General features: G+C 48.6%; 1 protein-coding gene across 1 annotated transcript in view; it reads right to left on the bottom strand.

Moving 5' to 3' along the window:
- Positions 1–12,496, bottom strand: part of LOC143099245 (transformation/transcription domain-associated protein-like) — a gene marked incomplete at its 5' end in the record, with an annotated part of 26,848 nt that extends 14,352 nt beyond the window's left edge. The window contains 8 exons of the mRNA XM_076262339.1: positions 433–568; positions 1,550–1,662; positions 2,374–2,511; positions 3,588–3,875; positions 6,758–6,877; positions 9,331–9,477; positions 10,442–10,621; positions 12,413–12,496. Of these exons, the coding sequence (XP_076118454.1) occupies positions 433–568; positions 1,550–1,662; positions 2,374–2,511; positions 3,588–3,875; positions 6,758–6,877; positions 9,331–9,477; positions 10,442–10,621; positions 12,413–12,496 (1,206 nt within the window). The remainder of the gene's footprint in view (positions 1–432; positions 569–1,549; positions 1,663–2,373; positions 2,512–3,587; positions 3,876–6,757; positions 6,878–9,330; positions 9,478–10,441; positions 10,622–12,412) is intronic.
- Between the last annotated feature and the right edge of the window lie 4 nt (positions 12,497–12,500).

Genomic DNA, 12,500 nt, shown 5'->3' with positions numbered 1-12,500 from the left:
AATGGCATTTCATTAGGGACCAGGTGTGGTGGTGAGGTGAAGCACGGGTGGGCCAGAAAGATGGCCTTTGCCACCATCAAGTTGCATGATGGGATATGCTCATCAGCGACTAACTGGAGTCTGGACCGATCCATGTTGGCATGTTCTGTTTGATGCCCGTGTGGTGTGCCAGGTGTCTCATTGGACCGTGCTGGAGGCATCGCTGGCGTATTTGTGCCAGAGCTGCATGCTGCGCAAACTGGCACCGTACGTACGTGGTGATCTGAACAATGAGCTACTCGATTGGCAAACAAACAAACAAAACACTGAGACAAACAAAAACACATTTAGTCACTCCCTTTCCATCTGTCCCTAGCATTCCAGGGAGTCCCTGTGTCCACTCGGTCAGTGCTGAAGGAGCCGCTGGACATGGTGGTGGGGGGGGGGCCTTACCTGGGCCAGGGCCTCCTTCATGGCGGTCCAGTTGGAGACCCTCCAGGCACACTCCAGCACCAGGTAGGGGTTGGTGTGGCCCTTGGACTGGCCGTACTCCGTCAGCGGCTCCCACTGGTTCAGCTCCTTGGAGCACCTGGAGCAAAGGGGGGGAGAAGACGCAAGGCCAGTGAGTGGACACACAAAACGGCAGCCAAGAGCTTCTGAATAGGCTCACACACATACACACAGGTGATATATACATACACACACACACACACACACACACACACACACACACACACAGGTGATGTACACACACACACACACACACACACACACACACACACACACACACACACACACACACACGATATAAATGTCACTGATGAAAAGCTGTGCTTTCAATGCCCTTTCGACTATGCAGCGTTCCGGACTCCATCCTGCGCCCGTTTGGGAGGAATCTGCTGAGTTCGACTCGGACTGCGCACAGGAAATAAGGTCAACAAAAAAAAGGAAAGAAAAAAGAAAAAGGACAAAAAAAAACAACAACAACATGGAAATGCAATGTGGTTGCGTCCGCCATCACTTCATAAAACAAAACCCCAGTGCGCACTAGATGAGATTCACTCCAAGCGAACAGTAATGCATTTGTTGCCCGCAGTAATGAAATGCCAGTGGGCCAGGACAGATTGCACATTTGGGAGCTACTTTCGCCGGCCACATCTAGACAGCGTCACGTTCTTGAAAGGTTGGTGAAATGCTACTCCTGACGCCATTTTTCTTCGGCGACAACATCTGCGCTAAATAAGCTCAACCCAGAATAACAACTAACCATATTATGTCCGCACATGGTCTGACTTGGTCAGCTTACCATGATAATGGAGCTAATTCATGTGGCCAATTAAAAATTTGATTTATTAATTGAAAAAAAAAATAATATCATTTTTTGATGAGCTTTCCTGCTAGTGATGGAAATGAGGTGAATCATGCCCTGATGCGGATGTGGCTGACATTAACATTAGCCCCAGGCATGGGGCCGTTTAATCAAGAGAACAGACAATTTCACGTGTGTGTGTGTGTGTGTGTGTGTGTGTGTGTGTGTGTGTGTGTGTGTGTGTGTGTGTACACTGCTCACCGGATCCAGTGGTCCTCCCACAGCTGGTACTCGGGGAAGATGGCGGGGGAGATGTTGCTCCTTTCGTGTTCCTTCCGCGCTTTCTCCATGGCCTTCTCATAACTCTCCTGGGCCTGCACACACACACACACACACACACACACACACACTCATCAAACAAATCCATAATACCTACCTACGTACGTACTGTATGCGCATAAGCAGAGAGGCATCTGAGTGGTTGAGCTGGGGAGCTCATCATGATCTTCCACCTGATTCTGGATCAGTAGAGTATCCCGATTGATCCGAAGTATAAAATCGACAACCTACATGTATGTCTTTGTCCTTATGTGTTTAGTGTGTCTTTTTGAGCATTTGTGTGGTGTGTGCGTGTGTTCTTGTACCTATGGGGGTCTGTCTGTGAGGGAGTGTAAAGCCTCTGGGTTTACTTGGCTCTGCTGGAGGTTTTTATTTGGAGACTCTTCCCATGGGGGGACCGAGACGGCTGTCAACAGCTCGAGCCAGGCTTGCTTTGAGTAGTGACTTCTGGGAGAGGTAGTTTTTTTTCCCCCCTCCCTAAATGAGGAGCACTCTGCTGTGCAAGAAGAACCTTACTTTCTCGCTGCTGCCAGCAACAGATTGATTTATGTCTGTGCCTGCCCACGTCTGCTTGTATAATGTATGCAAATAGGCATCTGTGCGTACATGTATGTGTTTGAGGGTGTGTGTGTGTGTGTGTGTGTGTGTGTGTGTGTGTGTATGTATGTATATGTGTGTGTGTGTGTGTGTGTGTGTATATGTGTGTGTGTGTGTGTGTGTGTGTGTGTGTCCGTCCGTGTGCTGACCTGCTCGTAGAAGCCGTGCTGCTCGTAGGCGATGGCCGTGCTCGTCTCGGGGAACTTGCAGCGTTTCTGCCACAGCCCCGCCCACATGTCCTCCTCCTGCAGCAGTGAGTAGAGCTCCGCCAGGGAGTCCAGGATCTCCTGCAGGACAGACACACACACACACACACACACACACAGTTAACCAAAGACATTTACACAAATATACACACAAACCAATATGAACACATCTCATGGCTACAGTCCCAGACACACACACAGACGTAAAACAGGCATTTCCACAAACATACACAGCCACAACCTCATCCACCGCATACCAATGGGCCGAACACAGAAACATAGACACAGTAAATACTGGCATCTTTCTTGAGGCATATGACCTGCCTTTAAATATATACACACACACACACACAGACTAAGTTTATTTGAACTTGCTGCCCACACCACTGTGCCTGAGTGAGACATACACACACGAGGAGCGACGTCAGTAAAATATAGGCTCGGGGCCATTTCCATATTCTACAGACCGGCTGCTCCCAGGTCACCATAAGGAGGCCGAGAGAAGGAAGAGGGAGACAGACAGAGGAGAGCCGTACTGATCCAGCTCCAGAGAGGCTGCAGGGAGTCCGCCTCCGAGCACTATTTAGCAGGCACTAGGACCAGTGGGGGCCCCGGCTCAGAAACAGATGGAGACGGTAAACAAGGGGAGAGGGGCTCGTGAAGACAAGAGGACCCGTTTACGATGACTGTGCTCGGGCATCAGATCGTGCTCTGAATGCTTAATGTGTCTGCCTGCAATCTGTATTGCGTATGGATATGTGTATGTGGTTATGCATGTGTGTTTAGGTATGTGTGTATGCATGCTTTGATTCTGTCATTGTTCTTTCATGTACAGTATCTGTGTCTATGCCATGGGGCCTTGAGTGTGGGGCCAGGAGTCCCTTGATGTTTGAGCATGTGTAATATTTTGACCTGTGTGTATGCTTGTTAAGATTCACTCTTCATCTCTGTGTGTTTCTGTATATATATATATATATGATTCACTCGACACTGTGCCTTTTTCTTTCCCTCTATGAATGTGCGTGCCTGTGTTTGTTTACTTTTCCCCCATCTTACGTCCATTTCTGTGTGTGTGTGATTTGTTCACTAAACTCTGCACCTTTCTAGTGTGTGTGTGTGTGTGTGTGTGTGTGTGTGTGTGTGTGTGTGCCCTGTACCTGCTGCGGCGGCGTGATGCTCTCCTGCTCGTAGAACTCGGTGCTCTGCTTGGGCTTGATGTGCAGGCTGAGGCCTTTGTCGAAGGCCTGGGTCTCCAGCATGAGCGTGGAGCGCAGCCACAGGTTGTGCGTCTTGCCCAGGTACTTGAGCACGCAGGGCCGGATGGGGATGGGCGGCACGCACTGCGACATGGCCTCCACGAAGCAGTTAAGCGCGCTCGGCTGGCAGTCCCGCTGCGCCTGGTGGCTGCCGCTGCACAGGAACGGGCCTATCTCGCCACTCAGCGCCTGCCGGGGTCAGGTCAGAGGTCAAAGGTCAATAACAAACAAAACAAAAAAACATACAAATAAGCACTCCACAAATAAAATCATTGGCCAATAGCAAACAAGAGGATTATGACTACTGAATATTGCCAGTGAGTTATAATAGTTAGAGATTTCAGACTTTCCTTCCCAAAAAGAGTTTCAGATCAACATTATCTTCTTTTAGTTTAAAGGCCATTTCCGATGCTTAAGGGTGGTTTGGTTCTCATTAAAGGCTCCTTTGGAATTTTGAAGTTCAAAACGCAATTAAACCAGCCTCCGGTGTTTACACTTTTAGCCTGAATGTTTTCGTCAAAGTCTGCAGCTTACTCATTATGCAATTTTTCAGGGCCTCCCTAATGAATCAAAAATGAATGCTCAAGTTTACACAGGAATGGTGTTGGTTGTGGGTCTAAAAAACAAATAGCTTATTTTCACAATGAATGGCTTTTAACCAGTGGAATTCATAAACAGACCACAATTTCATGTATTTCAAGTATTTCATCCATTTACGTTTAAAGGAAACAAAAGGGAGTTAGCCATTCTCTCACATCAACTACTCAATAGCCGGGACAAAAAACAGCGCTCCGGTCACAAAAAAATGCTTGATATGCTGGAGATGATGAGGTGTTGTTCTGCTCAAACAGACACTCACTCACACACACACACACAAACACACACACACACACACACAGTGGGGAGTGTTTCAAAAAATCCTGTGGGGCATTACCACTGAAAGAGCAGGCAGCCAGCTTTTTTGCCCATTTAAAATTACAGGTCCATTCACAGTTCACTGAGCACCACAATGACTATTCCGAACAGTGTGTTTAACATTCTATGTCTGCATATACATGCCTCTATAGGTGCCAGCGCCTGCCAAAAATAAAATGAGTGAGAGCTAAAGTTCAATGATGTTTTTGTTAAACCTCTTCTAGGGTTTGGCGGCTTTCTGAACATGCACTGCAATCTCGTTAATGACTTCGCTGCTCAGTTTCAACAAAAACACGTTTCAAATAATTTAGTGGAAAGCTCTCGGGATGTTGTGTGTGTGTGTGTGTGTGTGTGTGTGTGTGTGTGTGTGTGTGCGTGTGAGGGGGGGGATAGTTCATCATGATTTCTTGGTACAGCAGGTCCTAGGACACTTGAGAGAGCGTTGCTGCTACACGGGAGGGTGACAGTGTGCGCTACACATGTGCCTGAGCATGCCCTGCATGAGAATAAGAGGCTCACTTTGGCCTAACCTCCAAACTACATCTCTCCACTCGCACACATGACACGGGGGGGCTGGGGCCGCCAAAGCTCCTAATTAACAGAGCCGTCCAGCATTATGATTAGATGGCATATTCATTAGGTTAAATGCTACGCGTCTTCCTGGCCCTGTTCCTGTTGCCACAGTAACAAAACAAAAAAAAGTATAAATAAATTATACATAAAAATAAACACATTTTTTTCAAAAAAAAAAAACTGAATAAGAAAAAAATGAATATGCCACTTTGATGCAGATCTTTGTGACTGGAACGCGTTTTAAAGAACTTCTGCAGGCATCTCTTCAAATCAGGAGTCTTAAACAGGCCTCTTAATACAGGCGACATCTGGTCCATTAAACTTCCTCCCGACTTTGCATAAATGAAGGAGATTTCTCCTCATTACGCCGCCCGCCGAGTCGGGAGCACAGGGGGAGCGCATTGCAAGTGGCCCACCATGTGTGTGTATGCCCTGTGTGTGTGTGTGTGTGTGTGCGTGTGTGAGCGTGCGTGCGCATGTGTGTGTATGTGTATGCCCTGTGTGTGTGTGTGTGTGTGTGTGTGTAGGGGGAGGAGGGGTGGAAAGGTCGGCCAGTCGGCCCCCCTGGAGGCAGTGCTGCTGAGCTGAGACTGCTTCAGGACACCGAGACTGAGAAGGGCTCAGCAGGCTGGCTGTGGTGGTGTTTGAGGAGGAGGAGGAGGAGGAGGAAGAGGAAGACCACTGAGCGCTGCCCTCTGACCGCTAACGGGGGCTCTGGGCGCGTGGGTGTGACGCCAGGGGGCCAGCCCGGTCCGACAGCTCGGTGCGAGGGAGAGCAACCTCTGCACAAGACCTGCATATATCTGGAGCTTATTTCTCAGTGCGAATGGAAACACACACACACACACACACACACACACACACACACACACACACACACACACACACACACACACACACACACACACACACACACACACACACACACACACACACACACACACACACACACACACACACACACACACACACACACACACACACACACACACACACACACACACACACACACACACACACACACACACACACCTGTTTCTCCACATGCAAATGAGGATGAAATGGAAATAAATAGAAAAACACGCGAGCGTTTACGTTGAAAAATTACCACCACAAATAGAACAAGAACCTCGTGGAAATCGCAAGGCTAAAACATCTTTGCATTAACATTGTAATGCTTGCAGTTCATTTTCTCCAAAAAAAAGTTGCATATTTTGCAGTCCTCTACAGTTGATTAATGAGGCTCTGAGTTAGAGGGCAAATAGAGCATGCGTGAAGGGTTTTTTGTTTGTGTGTGTCTGGTGCATAAGTGAGTATGTATGTGTAGTGTGTGTGTGAGTGTTTAATGTAATCATTTTATATATGTATCTCCTCCTGACTGTGTGCAAATTTGCAGTTAGAAGTGCAAATCCACACTTTTCTGTATGGTCGGGGCTTGCTCGCAAACACAGTTGCTATAGTGCTGAAAAGTTGAAAACAGGTGCATTATAGTCTGATGGAATAAAGCTGGATCTGAGTGGTGTGTGTGTGTGTGTGTGTGTGTGTGTGTGTGTGTGTGTGTGTTATGAGAACACGGTACTCACGTGTTGCTGCCGGTCAGACAGGATCTTCCAGAGGCGGGGGAACAGCTGCACCCAGCTCCTCTCGGCCAGCGGCGTGGAGATGTGACACAGCTGCACCAGCGCGTTGAGCAGCGCCCCAGTCTGCCAATCACAACACACACTCAGTCCCAGCCCACCAATCAAACAAGCTTTTCCCCCAAAAAAACACCCTTCTCCCCAACACCCATCACCCCCCCCCCCTCCACCTCCTGCCAGCCTTCATTTAGCGAGCCCCTAACTAATGCCGGCAGATCTGAGTGTATCGACCAGGGTGGAGTGCTGCACGCCAAAAAGAGGGGGAAGTGCGTCTAATCAGTATGATTCAGGGGTGCCTCCGAGACCTCGATCGATGGATGAGGCCGCGTTAAAAGCAGCGCTGCCTAAATGGGCGGCATCAATCAGTCGGAATTGCAGAGTTCCACACGCGCTGGCTCTAAAAAACAAGTGCTGGCAAAGGCCCACTCGTAATGCAACGCGCAATCGGATACGCACTCGGGGCCAAATTGTAGACGAAAAGCTAAACACTGAAATGTAGGAATGCAGTGGAACACACACACACAGTATACACACAGTACACACACACACACACACACAGTTGATGGCAGAACAGAGAACATCCCTGCATTTGAAACACTGAGGCAACACATGCAGAGTGTGTATGGAAAGTGAAGAAATAATCCATCACAAGACATCTCCAAACCTCAAACCATCAGAGACCAAGGGCCAAAATCTGGACTAGACTAAGAGTCAATGTCCACCTTTGTTTGGGAAGATGGATGCAGGTATCTACAGAAACTAGCACTAGCACAAGTCTTATCTCGACACTATGTGTCCAGCAATAAGCGTCAAGTAATGGCAATGTTGAAAAGTCGATCTCCCCTGGTCATTCTCATCACCTTCACCATAACCAGGTAGGAGGCTGATACAGGGTCAGATCAATTAAACATGAGCTGGGGCTGGTCAACTGGGGTGGGTTGCAGGGGTCAGCAGGTGACGCAGCGAGGGGTGTGTGCCATGTCCTCTGACAGTCTTTACATCAGGGTGCTAGACTCAGGGTCAGAGTGAGAAGGGTGAGGGTAGGGGTCCAAGCACCGAGCCCATCATCATTTATCCAACGGTGTGAATATCAAACAGCGCAGAGGCCGGCCATTAAACTCTAATCAATGCAGAGTTTGACCTTGAAAGGAACGGGGCGCAGTTCAGATCAAAAGCAACGCTAACGGGAGAACATTCCGGTCAACGCCCCCAGGAGAGGATGGACGGAACGAGCCAAGGAATAAATTGCCGCCGCCCCCCCCCCAGTTGAGAATCTGAATTGCAGAGGTGGTATTATACTCGGAGGTTAAAAGTACAACATGTGTACACAAACACACCCCATACTCTTAAGAACCCAGGAATGCAGAGTAGTATTCATTTTCAGTGGTTAACATTACCATCTATTTGTTGACAAATCCATCTCTACTCACTCTAATCTGCAGACTGCCACTCCCCCCCCCCCCTCTTTCTGCATTTGCGATGGCCAATTCGAGCGCTAACTGGGTATAGCTAAAGATCAACATTACGACTCAGAGTGCTAACACACACCAAGACCCCTGGCAGTTGGGTTAGCCCCTTGAGCCGTGGATCTGCCCAAGGTTTCTTCCTTGGTAAGGGAGTTTTTCCTTGCCCCTGTTGCTCTTGGGTGCTCCTTGTTGGTGCCCCCCCAATCCCAATCCTCCCCCACCTTTCTTATGTAGCCCTTGCCACTTAATCTACTAAACCCCTCTTCTACTGCACTTTTTACCCCCCCCCCCCCATAAATGCACAAATAGGCTGACACCAGACATAATTTCACTGCATTTCTTACTTCCAGTAACTATATGCATGTGACAATAAACTTCCTTGTATCCTTAACTGGGTATAGCTAAAGATCAACATCAGGACTCAGAGCGCTAACTGGGTATAGCTAAAGATCAACATTAGGACTCAGAGCCCCACCCAAGTCTTTGGAGCAGTGGGCTGAGCGTGAGACAGGTGAAGGTGACGCATTAGCCGAGAGCCACCGCTGGGCTGGGCTGAGCTGTGAGGGAACAGGTCACTCAGAGTGCTCTCTCGTTGTGGGCGTCCAAAAAAAAAAAAAAAAAAAAAACTGGCAGAAAGTCAGGCTCTGTGGAGGAGCGGCCATCTGGCTTCCAATCAAATGCCATGACGGCAATGATGCCGGTGACTTAGACTTGGAGCGGGTGACAAGTCAGGCCCTGAACCCTTTCCCGCCCAGTGGGAGGTTGGAGGATGACTCACACGCCACCTCATGTCCCCTGCTGTTTCTGCCCTCCAGGAAGAAGGTTAATCCGGACCTGGGGTGCCAGAGGTGGGGTGGGGTGGATGGAGGGGTGGATGGAGGGGTGGATGGAGGGGTGGATAGAGGGGTGGATAGAGGGGTGGATAGAGGGGTGGATGGAGGGGTGGATGGAGGGGTGGATAGAGGGGTGGATAGAGGGGTGGATAGAGGGGTGGATGGAGGGGTGGATGGTAAAGTGTGGGTGGCTTTGCAGCCAGTGGCACTGGTGACTGACCTTGACCTCGCGCAGGGAGTCCAGGAACTTGTCGTGGCGGTTGGTGAGCATGTGCAGCTGGTTGCCGGCGTCGCGCTCCGCCTGCTCCTTGGTCTTGGGCAGGCTGGCCTGGTCGCCCGACGGCAGCTCGATGTCGATCTCCACGTCCTGTGCAACACAGACACAGAGCATTGAACAAAATAAACCACATGTACACACATAACCAAAATACTTAATACAATACTATTGACAAGAACACACAACAAAATAAGAGGAACATTTCAAAAACTACATCAATTAAAAATGTCATGATTGTTGATAATCTGCTCCTGGCCTTGCATTTCTCTCAGGCGTATTGCATTACACAGAGGAGAGGACAGGGAGGATGCTTATCAGACTGAACAGGCAGGGAAGGAGATGGGTGTAAACACAGCTACATGAGCCAGGCTGCCTGGGCCTTCAACTGCTACTCCCACTCTCTCCTTATCCTAGTAGACACACTGACAACCTGGGATAGATGCACTACATGACCTGAATGCAAAGTCATTCCACCCTAGCTAATAAAAAACATATAAAGAATAAAAAACTTTTGATTAGGTGATTTAGTAATAATAATAAAAATAAATGCAGTATTTCAATCAATTAGGCTACAGACTACAGCAACTATTCTGTTCATGTTCATTAATGCTCTGACTAGTCAGGAACTTAATAGGAAGTCATCCCAAAAATATTTTGATCTCATCTGTGATGCTTTACTGAAGGAGCGAAGCCAAAACACAATAGCAGCCCTTAACCAAAGTAAACAGTGCAAATGAACTGACATTACACTTTTCTTCACTGCTTTTTTACGAGTGACTGTGTGTGTGTGTGTGTGTGTGTGTGTGAGTGTGAGAGAGAGTGAGAAAGAGAGGGGAGAGAGAGAGAAAGAGAGACGTTTCGCTGCTATGTGTATATGTGTGTGTGACACTTTTTACTGCCGAGTGTGTGTGTGTGAGAAAGAGGTGTGTGTCTGTGCGTGAGTGAGGTGTGTGATTGAGTGAGAGAGGGACAAGAGTTTGTGTGTGTGTGTGTGTGTGTGTGTGTGTGTGTGTGTGTGTGTGTGTGTGTGTGTGTGTGTGTGTGTGTGTGTCACCTCCTCCTTAGTCTCGGTGGTGTCTCGCTCGCGCGGCTCCTGCTTGATGTGCGTGGCCATGGCGAAGGCGGCGCGGTCGTGGCTGTCGGCCAGGTTGATGACGTTGGTGATGGAGGGCAGCATGGAGCCCTGGCAGCTGGTGCCGATCACCGTGGTCTTCTCACACACCGCCAGCAGCAGCTACACACACACACACACACACACACACACACACACACACACACACACACACACACACACAGAGAGAGAGAGAGAGAGAGAGAATAGGTCAAATAGGAAGGGCACAGCTGAACAATTGCCATCAGCACCAAGCAAACAGCACACCTGCCCACCTTAACCACCGCTTCTGTGGCAACATGACATTTTACATATATTTTACATCCCTGTAAAATATATTCCTCTTTGTGTGTGTGTGTGTGTGTGTGTGTGTGTCATGTATCCTAAAAGCATGACACTAGCCAAACAACGCTAGGATGACTCATTCCTAATTAAAGTGTCCTAAGTAATGGACGTGCACTACTAAACGACAGGAGACAGCGGCCTGGGGCTCGGACCTGGCAGAAAAAGGAGAGAGGAGAGGAGAGGAGAGGGCCGGCGGCAACGAGCGGCCGATGCTTCATCACGCCGCCACGATGAATCAGCAAACGCCGGCTCTCTCCTCTCTGTGCCCGTGCGGAGCGGCGCCATTAATAATTCAGCCGGGCGCGGGCGGCATTGATTGTGGCACCGCCGAGCGCGGGTGCGATTTTTCATACGAGTTGCGACCGGACCCCCAACCCCCCCCCCCCCCCCCCATCTAAAACAACAGGGTGGAGCCGAAGACACTGTGAATTACTGTTCAGTCACAGTGCAGTCCAGAGAGGTGGCAGAGAGAGGAGGAGGAGGAGGAGGAGAGCGAGATAGAGAGAGAGAGCGAGAGAAAGAGAAGGGAAATAAGTGAAGAGGCGCGAGATGAAAGGCAGCGTGTTGGGTAACGGCTGTTTCATCCCCGTCAACAAAGTGCACACTCGACGCTTTGGAACAAAGGCAAATTGGGCCCCAAGAAGAAGGAGGAGGAGGAGGAGGAGGGGGGGGGTGTGGGGTGTTGGGAGGGGGTGGTGGTGGGGGGGGAACAGCTTTGCGGCAAATATACAGTTTCACAGCCGGATATTCCAGTAAGTCACAGCATGTCTGCAATTGCAGACCACTTCTCAGCTCAATGAACCTTTTTAAAATGGCAAAAAAATATCACTTTGCCTAATTTTAGGAGTTAAATGTACACTTTCAACTTCAACCAAAATGGATCAGGTAAAAGCGGTGCCATTGAGAAATAACAGTGCTGAAATAGCATTAATCACATAACTGCCTCTCTTTCAACACAGGCATACAGCATAGGACTTCTCAAAGTCAAAAGCACTGTTTCATCTACCGCTAGTGGCATATGCAAATCACAAGATCCTGCTTCAGTGAATAAGAATGGAGAATACCAATAATGCAATGTTTTATATGGACATAAATCAAACCATGTCCACCCATAAATGTGATTGTAACATTTTGAAGAGTATGGATTATTCAAGAGTGTTTCTGTGTGGCTACTTCAATGTTTTGTTTGAAATTCATAATTTACATACATTAATTAAAGCCACATTTCCTGGAACTAGTTGGTTCCACTAACTAAATGAAAGTCCACTAACTCGGAGTCCTTGGGCCCTAATTTAAATGGTAGGCAAAGAGCAAGGTCGATTAGCGAGCACATTTCTTGGGCATGAACGATAACTGTTGTGCAGTCTGTTGGGGTCATTGAGCCGACTCATTAATGTTTGTGGTTAAGGTATTGCCAATGGCGTACAATTAGAAATTCGTTTTTACCTAGTTATTAAATTAGCTTTAGTTCGATTTAATACTTTGCACTTTGCATCATTCTAATGAGGACCCCTTGTGTGTGTGTGTGTGTGTGTGTGTGTGTGTGTGTGTGTGTGGTGGTCATCTCACCTCGTTGCACTGCTTGATCCAGAAGTGGCTGCCCATGGCCTCCCAGTTCTGGGAGCAGCAGATGTACAGGAGTCGTTCGTATCTCTCT

This window comes from Alosa pseudoharengus, unplaced genomic scaffold (assembly GCF_046254945.1).
Source record: "Alosa pseudoharengus isolate Yale_2024_CS ecotype anadromous, Long Island Sound unplaced genomic scaffold, YU_APseudo_1.1 YU_APseudo_1.1_scf_256, whole genome shotgun sequence".
Classification (NCBI taxonomy): Eukaryota; Metazoa; Chordata; class Actinopteri; order Clupeiformes; family Clupeidae; genus Alosa; species Alosa pseudoharengus.
Note: the sequence above shows the minus strand (reverse complement) of the source record. Positions and strands in the feature narration are given on the sequence as shown.